The sequence below is a fragment of the Callorhinus ursinus genome, unplaced genomic scaffold (genome assembly GCF_003265705.2).
Source record: "Callorhinus ursinus isolate GAN/ISIS: 27379988/994484 unplaced genomic scaffold, GSC_fseal_2.0 scaffold53, whole genome shotgun sequence".
Lineage (NCBI taxonomy): Eukaryota > Metazoa > Chordata > Mammalia > Carnivora > Otariidae > Callorhinus > Callorhinus ursinus.
Window position 1 is genome coordinate 1,590,040 of NW_027397115.1, and position 16,332 is coordinate 1,606,371.

General features: G+C 41.5%; 1 protein-coding gene across 1 annotated transcript in view; it reads right to left on the reverse strand.

Annotated features, from left to right (window-relative positions):
* Positions 1-16,332, reverse strand: part of VAPB (VAMP associated protein B and C) — a 58,031-nt gene that overhangs the window by 20,180 nt on the left and 21,519 nt on the right. Inside the window, exon 2 of the mRNA XM_025853291.2 lies at positions 10,567-10,719. Coding sequence (XP_025709076.1) covers positions 10,567-10,719 — 153 coding nt within the window. The remainder of the gene's footprint in view (positions 1-10,566; positions 10,720-16,332) is intronic.

Below are 16,332 nucleotides of genomic sequence, written 5' to 3' on the forward strand. Positions count from 1 at the left end.
CGTCTGCCTTCGGCTCAGATCATGATCCCAGGGTCCTGGAATTGAGCTCCGCATTGGGCTCCCTGCTCGGCAGGAAGCCTGCTTCTCCCTTCCCCTCTCCCCCTGCTTGTGTTCCCTCTCTCCTTGTCTCTCTCTGTCAAATAAATAAATAAAATGTGAAAAAAAAAAGTCACTGTTAGCATGTAATTGACTTATTAATGTTATTAAGTGAGTTAATACTCCTTAAATTTCTCACTTTAACTTACAACATGATAAATATTAATATAATCTCCAAGTGAAAAGGCTCTTTGGGTCTACAATTTCGAGGAGTGTAAAGGGGTCTTGAGACCAAAAGGCTGAGAGCCCTGTTATTCTAAACAAGCTGCCTCATATGCCCCTCTAGGAGGAAAATGACCTGTTTAAATAATTCAAGTGAAGGCATCGGTGGCTTTGTGCAGTGCCTCTTAAGAGAAAGTGCAGTTTAAAAGAGAAAGCAACTGGAGCGCCCGGCTGGCTCAGTCGGTGGACGGAGTGTGCAACTTTTGATCTCTGGGTTGTAAGTCTGAGCCCCATGTTGGGTACAGAGATTACTTAAAAATAAAATCTTTAAATAGGTAAATAAATAAAAGAGAAAGCAACTTCATACAAACCAAGCCATGAGTTCCAGCACGCATCCAGGCCTTGGGCAGAGACAGAAAGCACACACGCAGGAACGCACGCATATGCACCAGAGGAAGGGGTCTGGGGTTCCCTGCGCTCCTCTAACCAAACCACCTGGCAGCTGCCTGCTCCACCTCTGCAGATGGGCGCGGCGCTGACACCCACGGGCACCACTGGATGTCACAGGTGTCATCAGCACACCTCCAGGCCTAGAGAGCTTCCTACCTACCAAAAGCTGCCACGGTGTAGATCAGAAGAACAGCTAAAAGTTATCACTTACATTTAGACCCTTGAGTTCAACAAGAATGTACAAACACAAAGAAGTGGGTATTGGCAGCAATCAAATCACCTTACAAGAACACTGGAGACAGCCAGAAGCAGGGACTTGTGAAATATAAACAAACGTGAGGCTGGCAAGTTGAAAACGTGAAACTGGGAGTGAAAGTCATGGCCTGCTGGTGAACTTCCAGGAAGCTCAGGGTATTAGGTGGCCTCGGCCCTTCCCCCACGGCAGCCACTCCCCCTCCACTTGCAAGTGGAGAAGGTATCTGCCACCCCTCAGCTCTCCTTTCCTTGGGGGCCCCCAGTCGGCAAGCACGAGTGAAGAAGTCAAGTGGCCACCCAGACCCTGAGAGCCTTCAGGAAGCCCCGCTGCGCCTCTCAGTATCCCTGTCCTGCTTAACACTGCCCCCAGCTCCTGTCGAAAAGTTTGTCTTTCTCAGCTGCTATCATCTCATGTCCAATTCAATTTGCTAAACCCTATTAGCTGGAGCTTTATGAGAACATGACAGAAGAAGTGTTGTTAATCGTTTGTTCTGTCAGCTCCATACATGCAAATTGTGACAGAGATTATGTACTTTTTTCCGTGACAGGCTATAAAAGAGCTTCCCATTAACTTAATTTATTTCACTTGAATATCAGAGACACTGATGATAAAACCCTCTTAAACGAACCATCTATCCTACTTTTAAAATGTATCTGCTGATACTACATTAAGAAGAAGCTGGTTACCAGGAGACTGCTCACCACTCACCAACATTAATGCTTTGTGATACAATGTCTGCTGTGTCACAGATTGCAGAAGTGGGGTCCTGTCAGGAAAGGGGCTTCAGGGGTCATAAAACAGTGGGTCAATAAGATCAGGCTTTCTTCAAAAGAAAAGAAATGCAGAATATATGTTACTAAACACACACACACACCCCTCAGAGAAATGATGACCTCATTAAACGCAGCACAACAGCTTCCTAGGAGAACGCACGAAAGTTACACATCACTTTCACCTGCATCATAATGTGAACAGAGCAAATGAATGAAAGTCTCACAAGCAGCATGGCACATGCTTCATTATTTTTTTTTAATCTCAGAATCTTACCCTCGAGATGTCTCTCTCCTCGTTCTACATGGCCACAATCACAGCTCAGGCCCCCCACTGACGTCTGGATTTCTCCAACTAGGAGCTCTTGTCCCTTCCTCCCAGTGTCTCTCCCATCAAATCACCCTGCACAGCTCCTATAACCCCTGTCAATTTAATCTTCCCGACACACCCTACTCACTATTACCATATTCCTCAGACCAAAACCCTCCTACCAAAAAACCCTATTTCCCAAGTAAAGGACAATCAGTGCAACTCTTCCCGGGCTCCCCAGCTTTCCCGGCACGGACCCATGACAGGCACACCCATCTGCCGGCTGCCCTCGCACGCAGAGTGCTCTGTCATCACCAAAGTCTCTTCTTACCATGTCGGCCCTACCTGGCACGTCTCTTCTGGTCTTCCTGCCCTACTCACATCTCCATATACAGACCTTCCAGAACTTAACCCACCAATCCGACTTGGTAACGAGGGGAGTCTCAAGGTTCAGCATGCATAAGAATCACCTGGAGTTCTTGTTAAAACACAGGTGGTGGGACCCCACCCACTTCCAGAGTTTCTGATTCAAAGAGATCTGGGGTGGGGCTGAGAACGTGTATTTCTAACAGGATACTGATTCTACCAGCCCAGGAACCACACCTGGAGAACGCGTATTCAGTATTTCACCTACCACTCTGGCCCCTACCAGAATGCTGTCTCACACCCTCGCTCTTCTTTGGGGACCTTATTCTACTAGTGGACACTGTTGACACTGAGGTGCCTAAGCTCCTTCCCACATGTTTGCCCTTCTACCCAATTTGACTGAGACCAGGACTTCGTGTTTTGATAGCTCACATTCTGGATACTAGTTTTTCATTGGTTGACAGGTGTGCACCTTCTTCCCTTCCAACATTCAAAGCACTCCTGAATCATGCTCCCTCTAAAAATCTCCTTGGGGTGACACAAAGAGAGGAAGCCTTCTTTCACTCACAACCATCTGGCTTCCCTTCTGTGCTACCTCCCGGAGCTACTCTCTCCTACCCGTGGGTTCAGAGAGCAGTTTCCAATCTTCACATCACAACTGTCCCCTCTTTCTCCTTTTTGATCTCCTGTGTGCCACCAAAGGCTATTCTCTCCCAAACTGCATTGATGGTGTAGTGATGTAGTTCCTGCTCTACTTTTTTAAGCTAATCAGAAACAAGCCAGAGCTTGATCAGCTTAAAAGACCAGTATTACCACAGTGAGGTGAAATAATTCTAGGCGAAAGCAAAGCAATGCAGAATTGTAGACTGTGTACCCTTATCATGAGTAAATTTATTACTTCCTTTAGGATTCTCAAAATGTTGAAAACATAACTGCTTTCGGGACTCTGCCTATTCAGGGTCCTATGGATGGAATGACAAATCCAGCAGGCAAATAATTTTATCTACTTATAAGTTAACATTGAATTATCTTTGTGTTCTCTATAGGATTTTCCAATTCAGTACAGCCCATCGTAGATAACAAACTCCTCATTGTCTGGTTGACTTATTTGTGCAGAGACTAGTACAAACGTACCTCAGTGTCATTGGAAGATGAGATGTGCCAGATGCACAGCACTGACCAAAGAACAGGCCTCATTCACTCTTTCTTATAAACATTTTTATTTTTTATTTTTTTATTTTTTTAAAAGATTTTATTTATTTACTTGAGAGAGAGAATGAGATAGAGAGCACATGAGAGGGGGGAGGGTCCGAGGGAGAAGCAGACTCCCTGCTGAGCAGGGAGCCCGATGCGGGACTCGATCCTGGGACTCCGGGATCATGACCTGAGCCGAAGGCAGTCGCTTAACCAACTGAGCCACGCAGGCGCCCCATAAACATTTTTAAAAACATACATCTTTTAAAAAAAAAAAACTCCAACATACTTTCCTGTTTCCTGTAATACTTTACAATGGAATACAAAATAGCCTTTTTCTGATTAACTCTTGGTATTATGAACACCCATTATATTCTATCTTAGAAAGACCTACAAGCCATGGCTCTTGGGACTGATCAACTAGAATACAGAGAACTGTCTGCCCTGAGGCTTAAGTCATTCCAGTCCCCTGCTGTTATTTCTGAACCCTCTCCCCTACTCGCCCTTTGTGATATTCCTGTCCAGTCCTTCACTGTGGCTACCTCCCAAAGCCCTTTCACTTCATTCTGGTCTGTGATGGGCCGGACACCAGGACAAGGCTAACAATGAGTCTAAAGTAAGAGAAGGGGCAGCTGGCTGGCTCACTCGATGGAGTGTGTGACTCCTGATCTCAGGCTGTAAGTGGGTATAGAGATTTTGGGTATAGAGATTACTTAAAAATAAAACGTTTAAAAAATTTTTTTAAAAAAATAGGGCACCTGGTGAAGCGTATGCTTTCGGCTCATTTCATGATCCCTGGGTCCTGGGATCAAGTTGAGCCCTGGGCTCCCTGGCTCAGCAGGTAGACTGCTTCTCCCTCTGCCCCTCCTCCCACATGTGATCACGTGCTTTTTCTCAAAAATAAAATCTTTAAAAAAAACTTAAAACTTTAAAAAATAAAGCAAGAGTAAACAAGAGAGTCAAGATGAGGAGCTCAAGTGTTTAAATATGCAAGAAACTGGGGCGCCTGGGTGGCTCAGTCGGTTCAGCATCTGCCTCCGGCTCAGGTCATGATCTCAGGGTCCTGGGTTCGAGCCCCATGTCAGGCTCTCTGCTCAGCGGGGAGTCGGGTTCTCCCTCTCACTCTCCCTCTGTGCCCTTTCTCTCTCTGTCAAATAAATAAATGAAATCTTTAAAAATAAATAAGTAAATATGCAAGAAACTACAATGAGTGAAAAGAACATAACTCTTGGCTGCTCCAAAGCTGAGCTTAATTTCTGCTCCTCAGTGACTCCGCTGAAAGCTGAAGTTACTGTCCACTAAGTGAGGTGTTCAGTGTACCTGATAAGTCCTCTTGATCATGATCTTTGAAAATGTAAAGAAGAGGGGCGCCTGGGTGTCTCAGTTGGTTAAGCATCTGCCTTTGGCTTGGGTCATGATCCCAGGGTCCTGGATGGGGCTTCCTGCTCAGTGGGGGAGTCTGTTTCTCCCTCTCCCTCTGCTGCGCCCCCCCCCCCCCGCTTCTGCTCTCTCGCTTGCAAGCTCTCACTCTCAAATAAATAAAATCTTAAAAAAAAAAAAGATTTATTTATATGAGAGAGAGAGAAGCAGACTCCCCACTGAGCAGGAAGCCAGACCCGGGGCTCTATCACAGGACCTTGGGATCATGACCCAAGCGGAAGGCAGCCACTCAACCGACTGAGCCACACAGGTGCCCCAAATAAATAAAATCTTTATTAAAAAAAAAGAAAAAGAAAAGAAAATGTAAAGAATAAATAAACTGTGTCATACTCCTAAAAAGTGAAACATGGGATTCTTAAGAAACCTGCATATCACAGTAAAATTTTAAAAAATCTTTAAAAAGCGTAATTAGGCTGAATTCTTATTAATTTCCTTTTGTAAAAAACCAGAATCTCTCATCTATCTGGTGAAAAAGATTAAAGACATCTTTTAGGTATGAATGTGAGTCGTTCTTATCCGAGAAGAATAAACTTGGTTCATGAAAATCATTTATAAAAAGGTTTTGCTTATCAGAGACTTCCAAAGCAAATGATCAAACAAAGAAGAATGTTGCTGTTAAGATGCCCAAACCCCCCAAATTTAGCTTCTGCTATCAGCACTTGACAGATGAATGCCTGGCTTCTTTCTCTAAGGGCAGTGCACTTATACGCTGGTGCTAATCACCTAAAAGCTGCAGCCCAAGGTTGACTGGTCCAGGGCAGGCAAGCAGCTCCATTAAACTGAGTCAGCAAAATCTTAAAAGGATTAATTATCAATTGCAATACTACCCAATTACATTAATTGACCAATGTTTCCATCCAAGAAGAGCTATGAATTCTCTGTCCTCAGGATTTTACTGGAAGAACTTTATGCTTTAACATGTGATTGAAAGGAGTGCTGGAAGGGATTGTGTGTCAGAAGTGAACACTGCTCCTTAATTCTTTGAATTTTAATTTAAAATACTGATTCAGACACTAGTAGATTTGTGTTTGTCTTTAATCCATTTTCAATTCCCAGGGTTCACTTAGTAAAGTGTATCTGTACCTAAATATTGGTATCTTTAATGACTCTTTCCAATGCCCCCCCCATACAGATATTTTGCATTTCTAATTTGCTTGGTACAAAGGCAACGAATGTGCATAATTGAACTGCAAATGGAAGCATGCTTGCTACTTTAGTGAAATTAGAATTCAGTGAAGGTTATAAAAATATTAAACTTAATATCATATTACAGGAAGCATAAGTATTTTTGATGGGCCCATAATTTTACCACTTCACCTGCTGTATCCACTGGCAAACATGGTTTGGAATATTAATGGAAAACTCCCTCATTATTAAACTGCAGTATTAAAAAAAAAAAATCCACAACCACTAACAGCTTACCACAAAGACATTTTCAGAAATTATCTACCTTAAAAATATTTTCCCACCAGACAGTTCAGAAAATAGATTTAATTTTGTAAAGCTAGAACAAATGGGGAGACCCCCCACAGCTTCAAACAATTCATTAATTCAAAAAGTTCTATTTTCCTTGCATTTAAAATCTCAGGGGGGGGAAAATCCAATCTCCTCTTCTCCAATCTCCATTTAAGTGTAGCTATTTTGCTGAGGTCCAGATTTGAATAATTCAAAACTATCTCTAGTAGATGGTGTGTATCAAGGAGCAAGGGCCAAAACCATGGCATTCTGGGTCAATTAATGCAAACAGAAAGCACTCTGCACCCCCTCACCTACACACTGCCTCATCCAACAGGCACAGACCACAGAAGAATGAGATGAGATGAAATGAACACCTACATAAAGGACAAAGAAAAGGACTCCCATCCTAGACCCAGGTGACCAGACCTCAAGCCATCCCTTTGGGAAATCCACACATTTTCACCTACAGACACACGAAGTCTAGGTTATGCTTGTTTCCAACCATTACTTTACCACCTAAGTTTTTAAAACACAGCTGTTATTTTTTAAGGACTCAATAAGTAATTTGCCACCTTCTGGAGAAAATAACATGACAGGTCAGAGTCTGGACTTTTGACACACAATGTAAGCTCCCTTGAATATATCAAGCCTACCTAAAAGCTGAGAAGAGTTTCACAGGGTGTGTCAGAAAGGTATGTGACAGCTACAAAGTCTCCCCGCGTGCCCCCCACACAACCCTGATTTGTGTGCCTTCAAAACCTCAGCCCCCTGGCCAGCTATGTGGGTGGGTCTCCTCCTCCTCCCTCTCTTTCTTTCCCTCCCTGCCCCCTCTCTCGAAGAATGATTTATAACCTTCCCTAATAGCTAGCACATCCCAAGGGTTTTCAGAGATGGGAGAGAAATAATGTACTAGGCATGTCATTTGCGGGTATGCCGTGACATTCTGTGTGGTAGACAGGGCAATGCTGGTAGTATTTTAGGTTGATTTGATGGCCACCTTTTTATTGATTATATTTGAAAATTCACTAGTGGCTTTTCATTAGAAAACAAATGCATATCATAGAAAGAAAAAATACACATTTCTTCTTAAAATTAGAAAAAGTCAAATAATAAAATGTATGGAATTAATTTATTTCTAAAAAGGCAATTCAAATATGTACAATCCATGTTCAACAAAAACAGTTTTTATCAAAGCTAGTGGGAAAATAACACAATCCCACTCTTGTGCCATGTGTTCAGTTAACAGCACCGGAAAGTACTCTGTGAGGTAGATACTATTCCTTCCATTTTACAAATAAAACTAGAACCTAGATACATTAATAGATTGGACAAAGATCGGCCAACAGGTTAAACAGCACAACTAAGCTTTCCTTTCAGATTCCCAGACTTCAAATCTAGTGATCTCGGAGGAGAGTGGGTAACACCAAACGTGGCCGTGTGTACCACTGGGCCTGTGGACAATCTGCACTGCCTTCTGCTGGTATCCTTCATGTCCTGAGGCTATCTTCTCTCCCAAAGGAACCTAGAAACTCTATGTACTCACCAAGATGTCATCCTATAGCTGCATTTTAAGAGGACCTTAAAAAGCCCAGTGCTTTTTACCTTGAGATACGAATGTCTAATACATTATACACTGGTCCCTCAGCACAGAAAACGGCAGCAGATGGGTGCCAGTGTCCTCTGCCAACTGAAGATGCTGTCCCAGAAATGCAGCGACACCTGGCTTCACCTAGGTGCACCTCAAACAGTGCGAAAAATACACACCAAATAATAACAAGGGAGCCCTTCTCATGTGCAAACATAATCTTGTTTATCTGGGAGTCAGGCCTGTAGACACATGGGCATTTTATTATTCAATTACTTTTCCCCAAGTACATTACATTTTGAGAACCATGGTACTTTATCTAAAATTTTATATTCATCTGTAAGTGGGGCCACCCCCTAACACTGTTGATGCAGCCTCATATCACAGAAGACCCACCGAGTCAGGAGCAGAGCTGGTTTCAGGTGCCAGCTCTGCCACTAATCACCCATGTGGACCTAGATAATCACACCCACTCTCTGTACCTTCCGTTCTTATCTGCAAAAGAAAGGCCACAACCACAAAATCTTTGGTCTTCCTTAAGTAGGGAATTATAAATCAAAACAAATGCCCAGGGTTATTACCTTAAAAAACATTCCAAAAAAAATTTTTTTAATTAAAAAAATAAAAATAGGGACACTTGAGTGGCTCCGTCGGTTAAGCATCTGAGTCTTGGTTTCAGCTCAGGTCATGATCTCAGGGTCATGAGATCGAGCCCCACATCAGGCTCCATGCTCAACACGGAGTCTGCTTCAGATTCTCTCTCCCCTGCCTCCCCTCCCAGTTCCCGTGCTCCCTCTCTCAAAGAAATGAATAAATAAAATCTTAAAACAAAACAAAACACCATTCCTATGATTGGGGGAGGGATGAATCTTTCTGAAAGAGACATACACACATTTATATTTCATACTGGAAAGCACACCTACACTGCCTGCGGAGACTATTTTATTCAGAAACTATGTTGCTGCCCCCTTATTTACCCTGAAAATTGGTAATTCTCATCTACTGACAACCTTGCTCAAATATGATATGGGCAAAGAAATCAAGAGGAAAACCAAAGTCAATAAAAGGGAATAAAGATTTCAGCTGCCCTTGATTTCAGGAGAAAAACTGAAACCATTTGGATCCAAGGAGTACAGAAATGCCAACACCTCAGACCCTTTGCCTTCCCCAGCACGCTGCACTTTAGTCTGGGCTTAGGAGCCAGACACAGTGATCCACATCTTGGCTGTGTCACTTGCTAGGTTCGTGAGCCTATAGCCACCAGTCTCCTTCTTAGTACAAGGCAGGTAATGATGCATTCCTCACAGGCCAAATAACAGAAATTATATGAGATAATGTGTGTGCTGGCTCAGCACAAAGGAGACCCTCAATAAAATCTGGCTCTCATCCTTCTGACTTCCTGAATAACAACCCAATTCAAGAGTCCAGATCAGGTCTTGCAGCCTCAGAGAGAAGCACACAGGGGTATAGCTGGTGTGGGAGCACCATAATGAGAGAAACCAATGGGTGTGGGGAATAAGAGTTTACAGAAATGATCAGATAATGAAACACCTTATATCTTTCCAAAGAGGTGAATCATTTTCTTTTAGGTGTCAAATGAATAGCCAAATGCATCACAATCAAAATCTGTCATGGAAAAAGCCAGTCAAGTACCCATTTCAATGAGTAGTAGCTTCTAATGATGCAGAACCCTCTGTGACACAAAGTCTCCTGATTTTTACAGGATAAACACACACTCCCCCACAGCTCCTCCACAAATACAAAAGGCATCTTGGATCCAGAAGTTCTAATGAGCTGAAAGTTTATTCCATTTCTAAAAGACATTTAAACTCAAACCCATCACTTCCATCTCCTTAATTCTAAAATCCAATTCTCAATCTGGGCACTTTACCAGCGTCTTTTCAAAAGCTGGACTTTGGAAAATATATGCATTCTCAGACTGTAAGGGAAAAACCCATGAGACACGCACAAAACTTTCGCCCTTGGATATAGTCCAGTCTCCCCAGTCCTTACCTCCCTGAGCTTTTCACGATCAGTAAAGTGCAGTTACCAATCATTGGGAATGACACAAGCCTAATGTCAGAAACCATTTAGCTTAAATAAGAAAATAACTCCATTTAGCATTCTCCCACAAAGTAAAATTAAGTTTGTTTAGCCCTTTTTTATATATTGCCAAAGGGCAGATTTAATTTCAAGGAAGTGAAAACCAAACTCATTCTGAAGTAAAGTCTGAAGTTACCACTTTACTTTTGCTGTAACTATTAAGGCGCAGAAGGCTGTCAGCATTAAACCAAAGAGGCTTTAATTATGGAAAACCAACAGGTGCGTGGGACCCACTAAGCTTTTCAATCAGAGGGTGGCGGGTTCAGGGAGAAGTCTATTGTCTTATTTTGCTATACCAAATGCAAATTTTAAGAAATCCTACTGGCTTTAGGGGGACTTTTTAGCCCCCCCGTTGGCCTCCAGTCTCTGAACTTACCAGATACATTAATGGAGGCCCCTGCATCGATGATCCCACTGTTGGGCCTCACGCAGTACCTACGTGGTGCTGTGGTCTTCACTTTAAAACACACATTTCGGTCCGTTGGGTTGCCAAGCTTTAGGTTGGTGGTGACGACATCGGTGAAGGGACCTGTGGAATGAGACAGAGACTGATTGGAGACCTTGTGAGGAAAGTTTAGAAGACTGACTGATTTATGTTTTGGGGTGGGGAGGGATATGGTATACAGTTAAGGGAAGATTCAAGATCCAAAACTAGCTCACTATCACGGATGGGAGAAAGGAACTGACGTTAACGCACTAACAGTAGCATCTGAAATTCACCATGTTCTCATCACACCACCAGGCAATCTAGGTAAGCGTTCTAACATCCAGTCTCTCCTTGAAACCTCACAACGTTATGGTTATTGTCGTTTTAGCGATAAGAAAACAGAGGCTCGGGCAACCCTCTCAGGCCCCCTCCGTCTCCCGGAGTTTTAGACTATTGCTCAATAAACTTTGCTTTGCTGCCCACAAAAAAAAAAAAAAAAAAAGGAGAAGAAGAGGAAGAAGACAATGGAGGCTCAGGAATATGCGTTTCTTGTCTAAGTGTTCATGCTAGTTAGTGGTAGGTAGTTAGGAACTGAACCAGGCAGCTTGAATCCAATCCAAGACCAGTTCTTAACCTATGTTAAATACTGATTTCCACAATAAGATGACCTCTAACAGAATTTGAAGGATTAAACTTGGGTCCCACAATTACCAAGGGCAGAGTGTGCCAAGGGTAGCAGGTGTAAAAAAGACTTTAAGGTGTTAATGGTCTATAAACACAGAACCCCCCGCCCCAGCACCGCGTTAACTACAGCAAGGTTGGAGTCCTGCTAGGCAGCCCACACCTGGAATGTGATGTTCAGTTTTATAACTACACAGGCTACTGAGACGATGGAAACAAAGCTAAGGGCCCGGAGGGTATTTTTTATTATTATTATTTATTCATTTTCTACTTTATTAGATTTTTTAATTAAAAAAGTAAAACATGCTTCTTAAAACAAGCCAAACAATAAGAGATGTATAAAGAGGAAGTTAATAAGCTTTCCCTTGTCCCCTGAGGTGACTACTACGGGCGATCTTCTCACATCATCTGTGCTTATACAAATAGCACGTACACACATGTATGGCGGCGGGGGGGCAGACAACACAAGGGATCATACTAGTCACATTACTCTGAAACTTGCTTTTTTTCCATTTACCGCTCTACCGTGGATACCTGACTACTAGGTTTATTAAGGAGTCAGTGGGAGGGTTGACTACAAGACCTCCTAAGTCCTTTTCAACCTTTTTTCAAATTGACATCTTTTCACCACGTAAATCAATGATATCTTTGTGTTTCCTCCACACAAGCTCTTCACTCCTATCTCTACATTTACAAAGAAGTAGGAGGTGGGGTGGGAAGGTCTGTGTGCTCCTACGTTCACAAACCAAGAAATAGATGTTGGTTCATCCGTTCCCTAAGGAAACCCAAAAAAGACATTCAAATCTGTGCCTTGAAAAATTTTCAATGAGACTCTAAGCTCAAGATAAGGACGATACCTTACCAGTTTCTGTATCTCCAGAATACAGAATACATTCTGTATCTCCAAGCATCTAGTAAGGGTCTCACTGTGTGTGTATCTAGATGGACAGACAGACAGACAGACAGGCAGGCAGGCAGGCAAAGATATTCACCAAGGAGGGAACTACCTGGTGGATAAGTACTAGCAAAATTAAAATCTCAGGCTACTTTCTCTCCTTCAGAAGCGCTCAGGGTATAAAAAATCAATTTGATATGGGCTTAACTTAAATATAAATTAAGAAATCAATAATGATGGAAAGGAATAAAGGAAAAGGGACTCAGTTCCAAAATCAAATAAACTATAGCCAGTTCTGCCATAAAGCTTAGTTTGAAATCGTGAATTTGTTCCACTGTGACTGATGTGCATATTAGGGGGACAATCTGAGCATAAAACAAATTTCACATTTGCTTATGCATGATTTTGTCTACAAGAAATGCTAGATGAACACAGAAAAGTGCATCCAGCTGAACCAAGCTGCCTAGAAATACACAAAATACACCCCCTACACACACCTCAACCACTCTCCGCTACCTCAGCTCACCTGTGGGTTGGCAGCCACAACCACCCACACCCAGAGTCACCACCTGCCCTCCTTCCTCCACTGGACAGTGACTCACAAACTACAGCTATTCTGATGCCACCTCCACAGGCAAACTTCACATCTTCTTCAAGGTGAAGTGCCATGTTTACTGAAATACAATACCGTATTTCCTACCCATTTAATGTGTGTAAAACCATGATCAGGCTCCTGTCTGTGTGTGTGTATATGACCAACAAAGTTTTTGAACATTGTGCACTTAACCTCATTTCCCTCTTGTAAGTCCTCCAGTGTTTATCCTGCTATTTTATGTGGTATGGTGATTTTTAGGAATGCGTATGTTGCATTATAGCAAAATCAACTGTACTACTGGATCACTGATGGTTTTAAGTTTTTTACACTAGAATTTATTCTCATTCCATGGGCAACGGCACCTTCAAGAATGACATGCCTAAAGAATGTTTCCATTTGATTATCTTTCTAATAAGCCCTGCCTTTGGCCCTCTGCGATCAGGCATTTTGTAGGTGCAGTTGTAGCCAGACATGGGTAAAAAACATCTTTGGCAGTGCATCTCACCTACTGACGCCCATCACAAACAACCCTCTCACTACACTCAAAGTCATCTCCTTACTGAGGACCAAAAGCTTACCCAAGAGGGCAGGTACTCTGTGACCTAAGACGACTTTCAGCTACAATGAGGAAGAACCCCATGCTGACAACTCTCCATCCTTGTATCAAGTTTTGGGCATCAAGGGAGAACAGTATCCCTGGTGCTGAGACGTGTTTAGCGGATTATGGAGGCAGCAGCTCCCTGCGCCTCTACCCTTTTCCACTCTCCACAAAGCACACAATCTGACTTATCCCCCAAAAGACTCTTTGCTTGCTTAAGAGTGGAGATCACTTCAGCAATGGTAAAAGGAAAAAAGAACAGCTAAACACAACTCTGATTTTCTGGGGTCAAAGACAGCAATTAAACACGCACACACACACTCATGCACGCACAATGGCATACACACCACGCATGTACACAGTCCCTGGCCTTTACAGAAGAATGGCCAATCACAGGAACTCACATAAGCATAGCTCCAGCTCAAACAGCTCACAATGCTGGGGCAAAGGAGAAGAAAACAGACGAGCTGTGTGTCTACACAAAGAGACACCTGAAAAGGAATAAGTTTTCAAATATAAACCCTGGGGGTGGGGGCTGGGAGGGAGGGTACTGACAATCTGATGGTGATTTATAAAACTATCAGGCCTTAACGTTTTCCAGATATAAACTTAAAGTTGTTAGTTTCAACAAAATTCTGTCTCAAGAACATGGACGCATCTTCAGATGAGAATGTCAAGAATTCATAATGGCCCACAATCACATCCAAAAAAATTACAGATTTTCCTATGGTGGTCTGAAGTATACTGGGAGCAGAAAATAGGGTTGTTGGCAAGATTTCACTGTGATGAAATTACGAATGTTTACTTGTTTCTAACTCCGTTTGTAGTGTCTCTTCCTCCTTGCCCTACCTCAAGAAGTTGGGGGTAGGGGCGCCCCAAAATTTAAGTATTTGTTTATCCCTTACACTCACCTTTTCTTCTAGGTATTCCACAAAAATAAACCAAATTTAACTGTAAACACTAAGTGGTTTTTGGAAATTCCCCCCAGTTAATTACACAGTAATATAAATAATGTTTCACATTATAAATCACATGAAAGGTAGTCTAAATTATTAAAAGACAAACAATATTTGTAGTATTAAACAGGATAAATAAATAATCCAGATTTCTCCCTCAACACTCAATCCTGAGCCTTTAAGTGTTTGGGATTTCTTGCACTTACATAGGTTTTTATTTGTAAAAAATCTAGAGGGAACTATACAGAAAATACATGCAAGTGAACAACATTGTTAAAACAGCAAAGTCTCATGAGTAAAAATCTAGACATTTTGTAAAAACAGGCCAGCCCTTTCCTCCCCACCCTGGGCAATGTACTCTAAGAATTTTATTGAAAATAAATTATACTCGATTTGAGTAATTATAGGAAATAAACCATGTTAGTGATCTCCTTTTTCCCTGTATTAATGAATTAGAATATACAAAAACCTCAATAAAAATGATGTAAGGGCTTATGAGCATCATTCAGATTTTTACTAGTCACTTTCATTTCATAAAACTGCCATTTCCATTAAAGCATTATGTAAAAAATGGGATTTTACTATACCAACATGCATATTTATCACCAATGAATTTAAACATTGCTTATAAAGTACAGAGTCAATTTTACAAATGAAATCTCCTTCAAAAGTTAGACTTTTTTCCTCCAAGAAATGAAAAAATGACTTGGTACCTCTAGAACCACAGCACACACTTTTAATCATTTTTCTTTCCAATTTTCTATTCTTTATTTCAGATAATGTTTACATAAAACTAGGAACTAAGGATCTAAAATGTGAAATGAAGGCCAAAAAAAATGAAGCAAGATGAATTTGGGAGAAATTAGGAATAATCTTTAACATTTTAATTTTTCTTCTTAACAATTTGGGTAATATTCTTTATGCCCTATATTATGGGAGAAATTAGGAATAATCTTTAGCATTTTAATTTTTCTTAACAATTTGAGTAATATTCTTTATGCCCTATATTATGCATACTCATCTGTGAAAATTCTTGAGTTTGTAGATGCTCACAAAGAGCAATGACTAACTTGGGTATGGACTCTCTGACATGCTCTAAATGGAATTTAGATAAAGCTAAGCACAGTATAAACTATTTTCTCCACCAAGACGTGACTTGCTGTCATTCTGAAGTGTGTATTTTCAGACAGCAAGATCTGGAACTCACCTGTCTTAGAAAGCAAACAATATAGAGACTACAAAGCCAGCAGAAGTATGCATTGCACTAAAGGTGAAAGGAGGAACGGTTAATTTTTTAGTCTTAGAAACATGGAGCCTTGAAATTATAAAGTGCTGGTTTAAAGGCCAAGGAAAGAAGGTCACAATCCAGCAAACTTCTCATCGGTAAGAGGTCAGGTTCCAAGTACTGAAAATGTCATCAAAAATGGCTGGATAAACCTATCATGAAGGAAATACAAGAGTGCTCTGTAGAAAAAAGTATTCCATTAAATCTTTAAACATTTTACCAATCCATACACAGTGCAAGTACTGTACCTCTTTTCTGTAATCATTCATTTGTTCATTCAGAGACCCAGAGAGAAAAAGACCAACAACAGTCTTCCTTTCAGGAAATGCAAATACCATTTTTACAAAAGAGTAAGTTAAGAGCTCAGGTCCCAGTGACTGTAAAAGGTAAGAGGGAAAACTGCCAAGTGAACTCAAAACTCCATCTTAGCCTTGTTTATCTGTGTGACCTCAAGCACATCTTATCACCCCATCTGTAAACAACAGGACAGAATTTTTTAAGGGGTAAATATATCATTTCATTTTTACTCAGCAATTCAATTTAACCAGAATGAATATAAATACACACACACACCACAAGAAACTATAAGACTCCTAGAAGATAACACAGAAGAAAATCTAGATGGCCTTGGGTTTGGCGGTGACTTTTCAGAGACAACACGAAAGGTATCATCCATGAAAGAAATAAGTGACAAACTGGACTTCA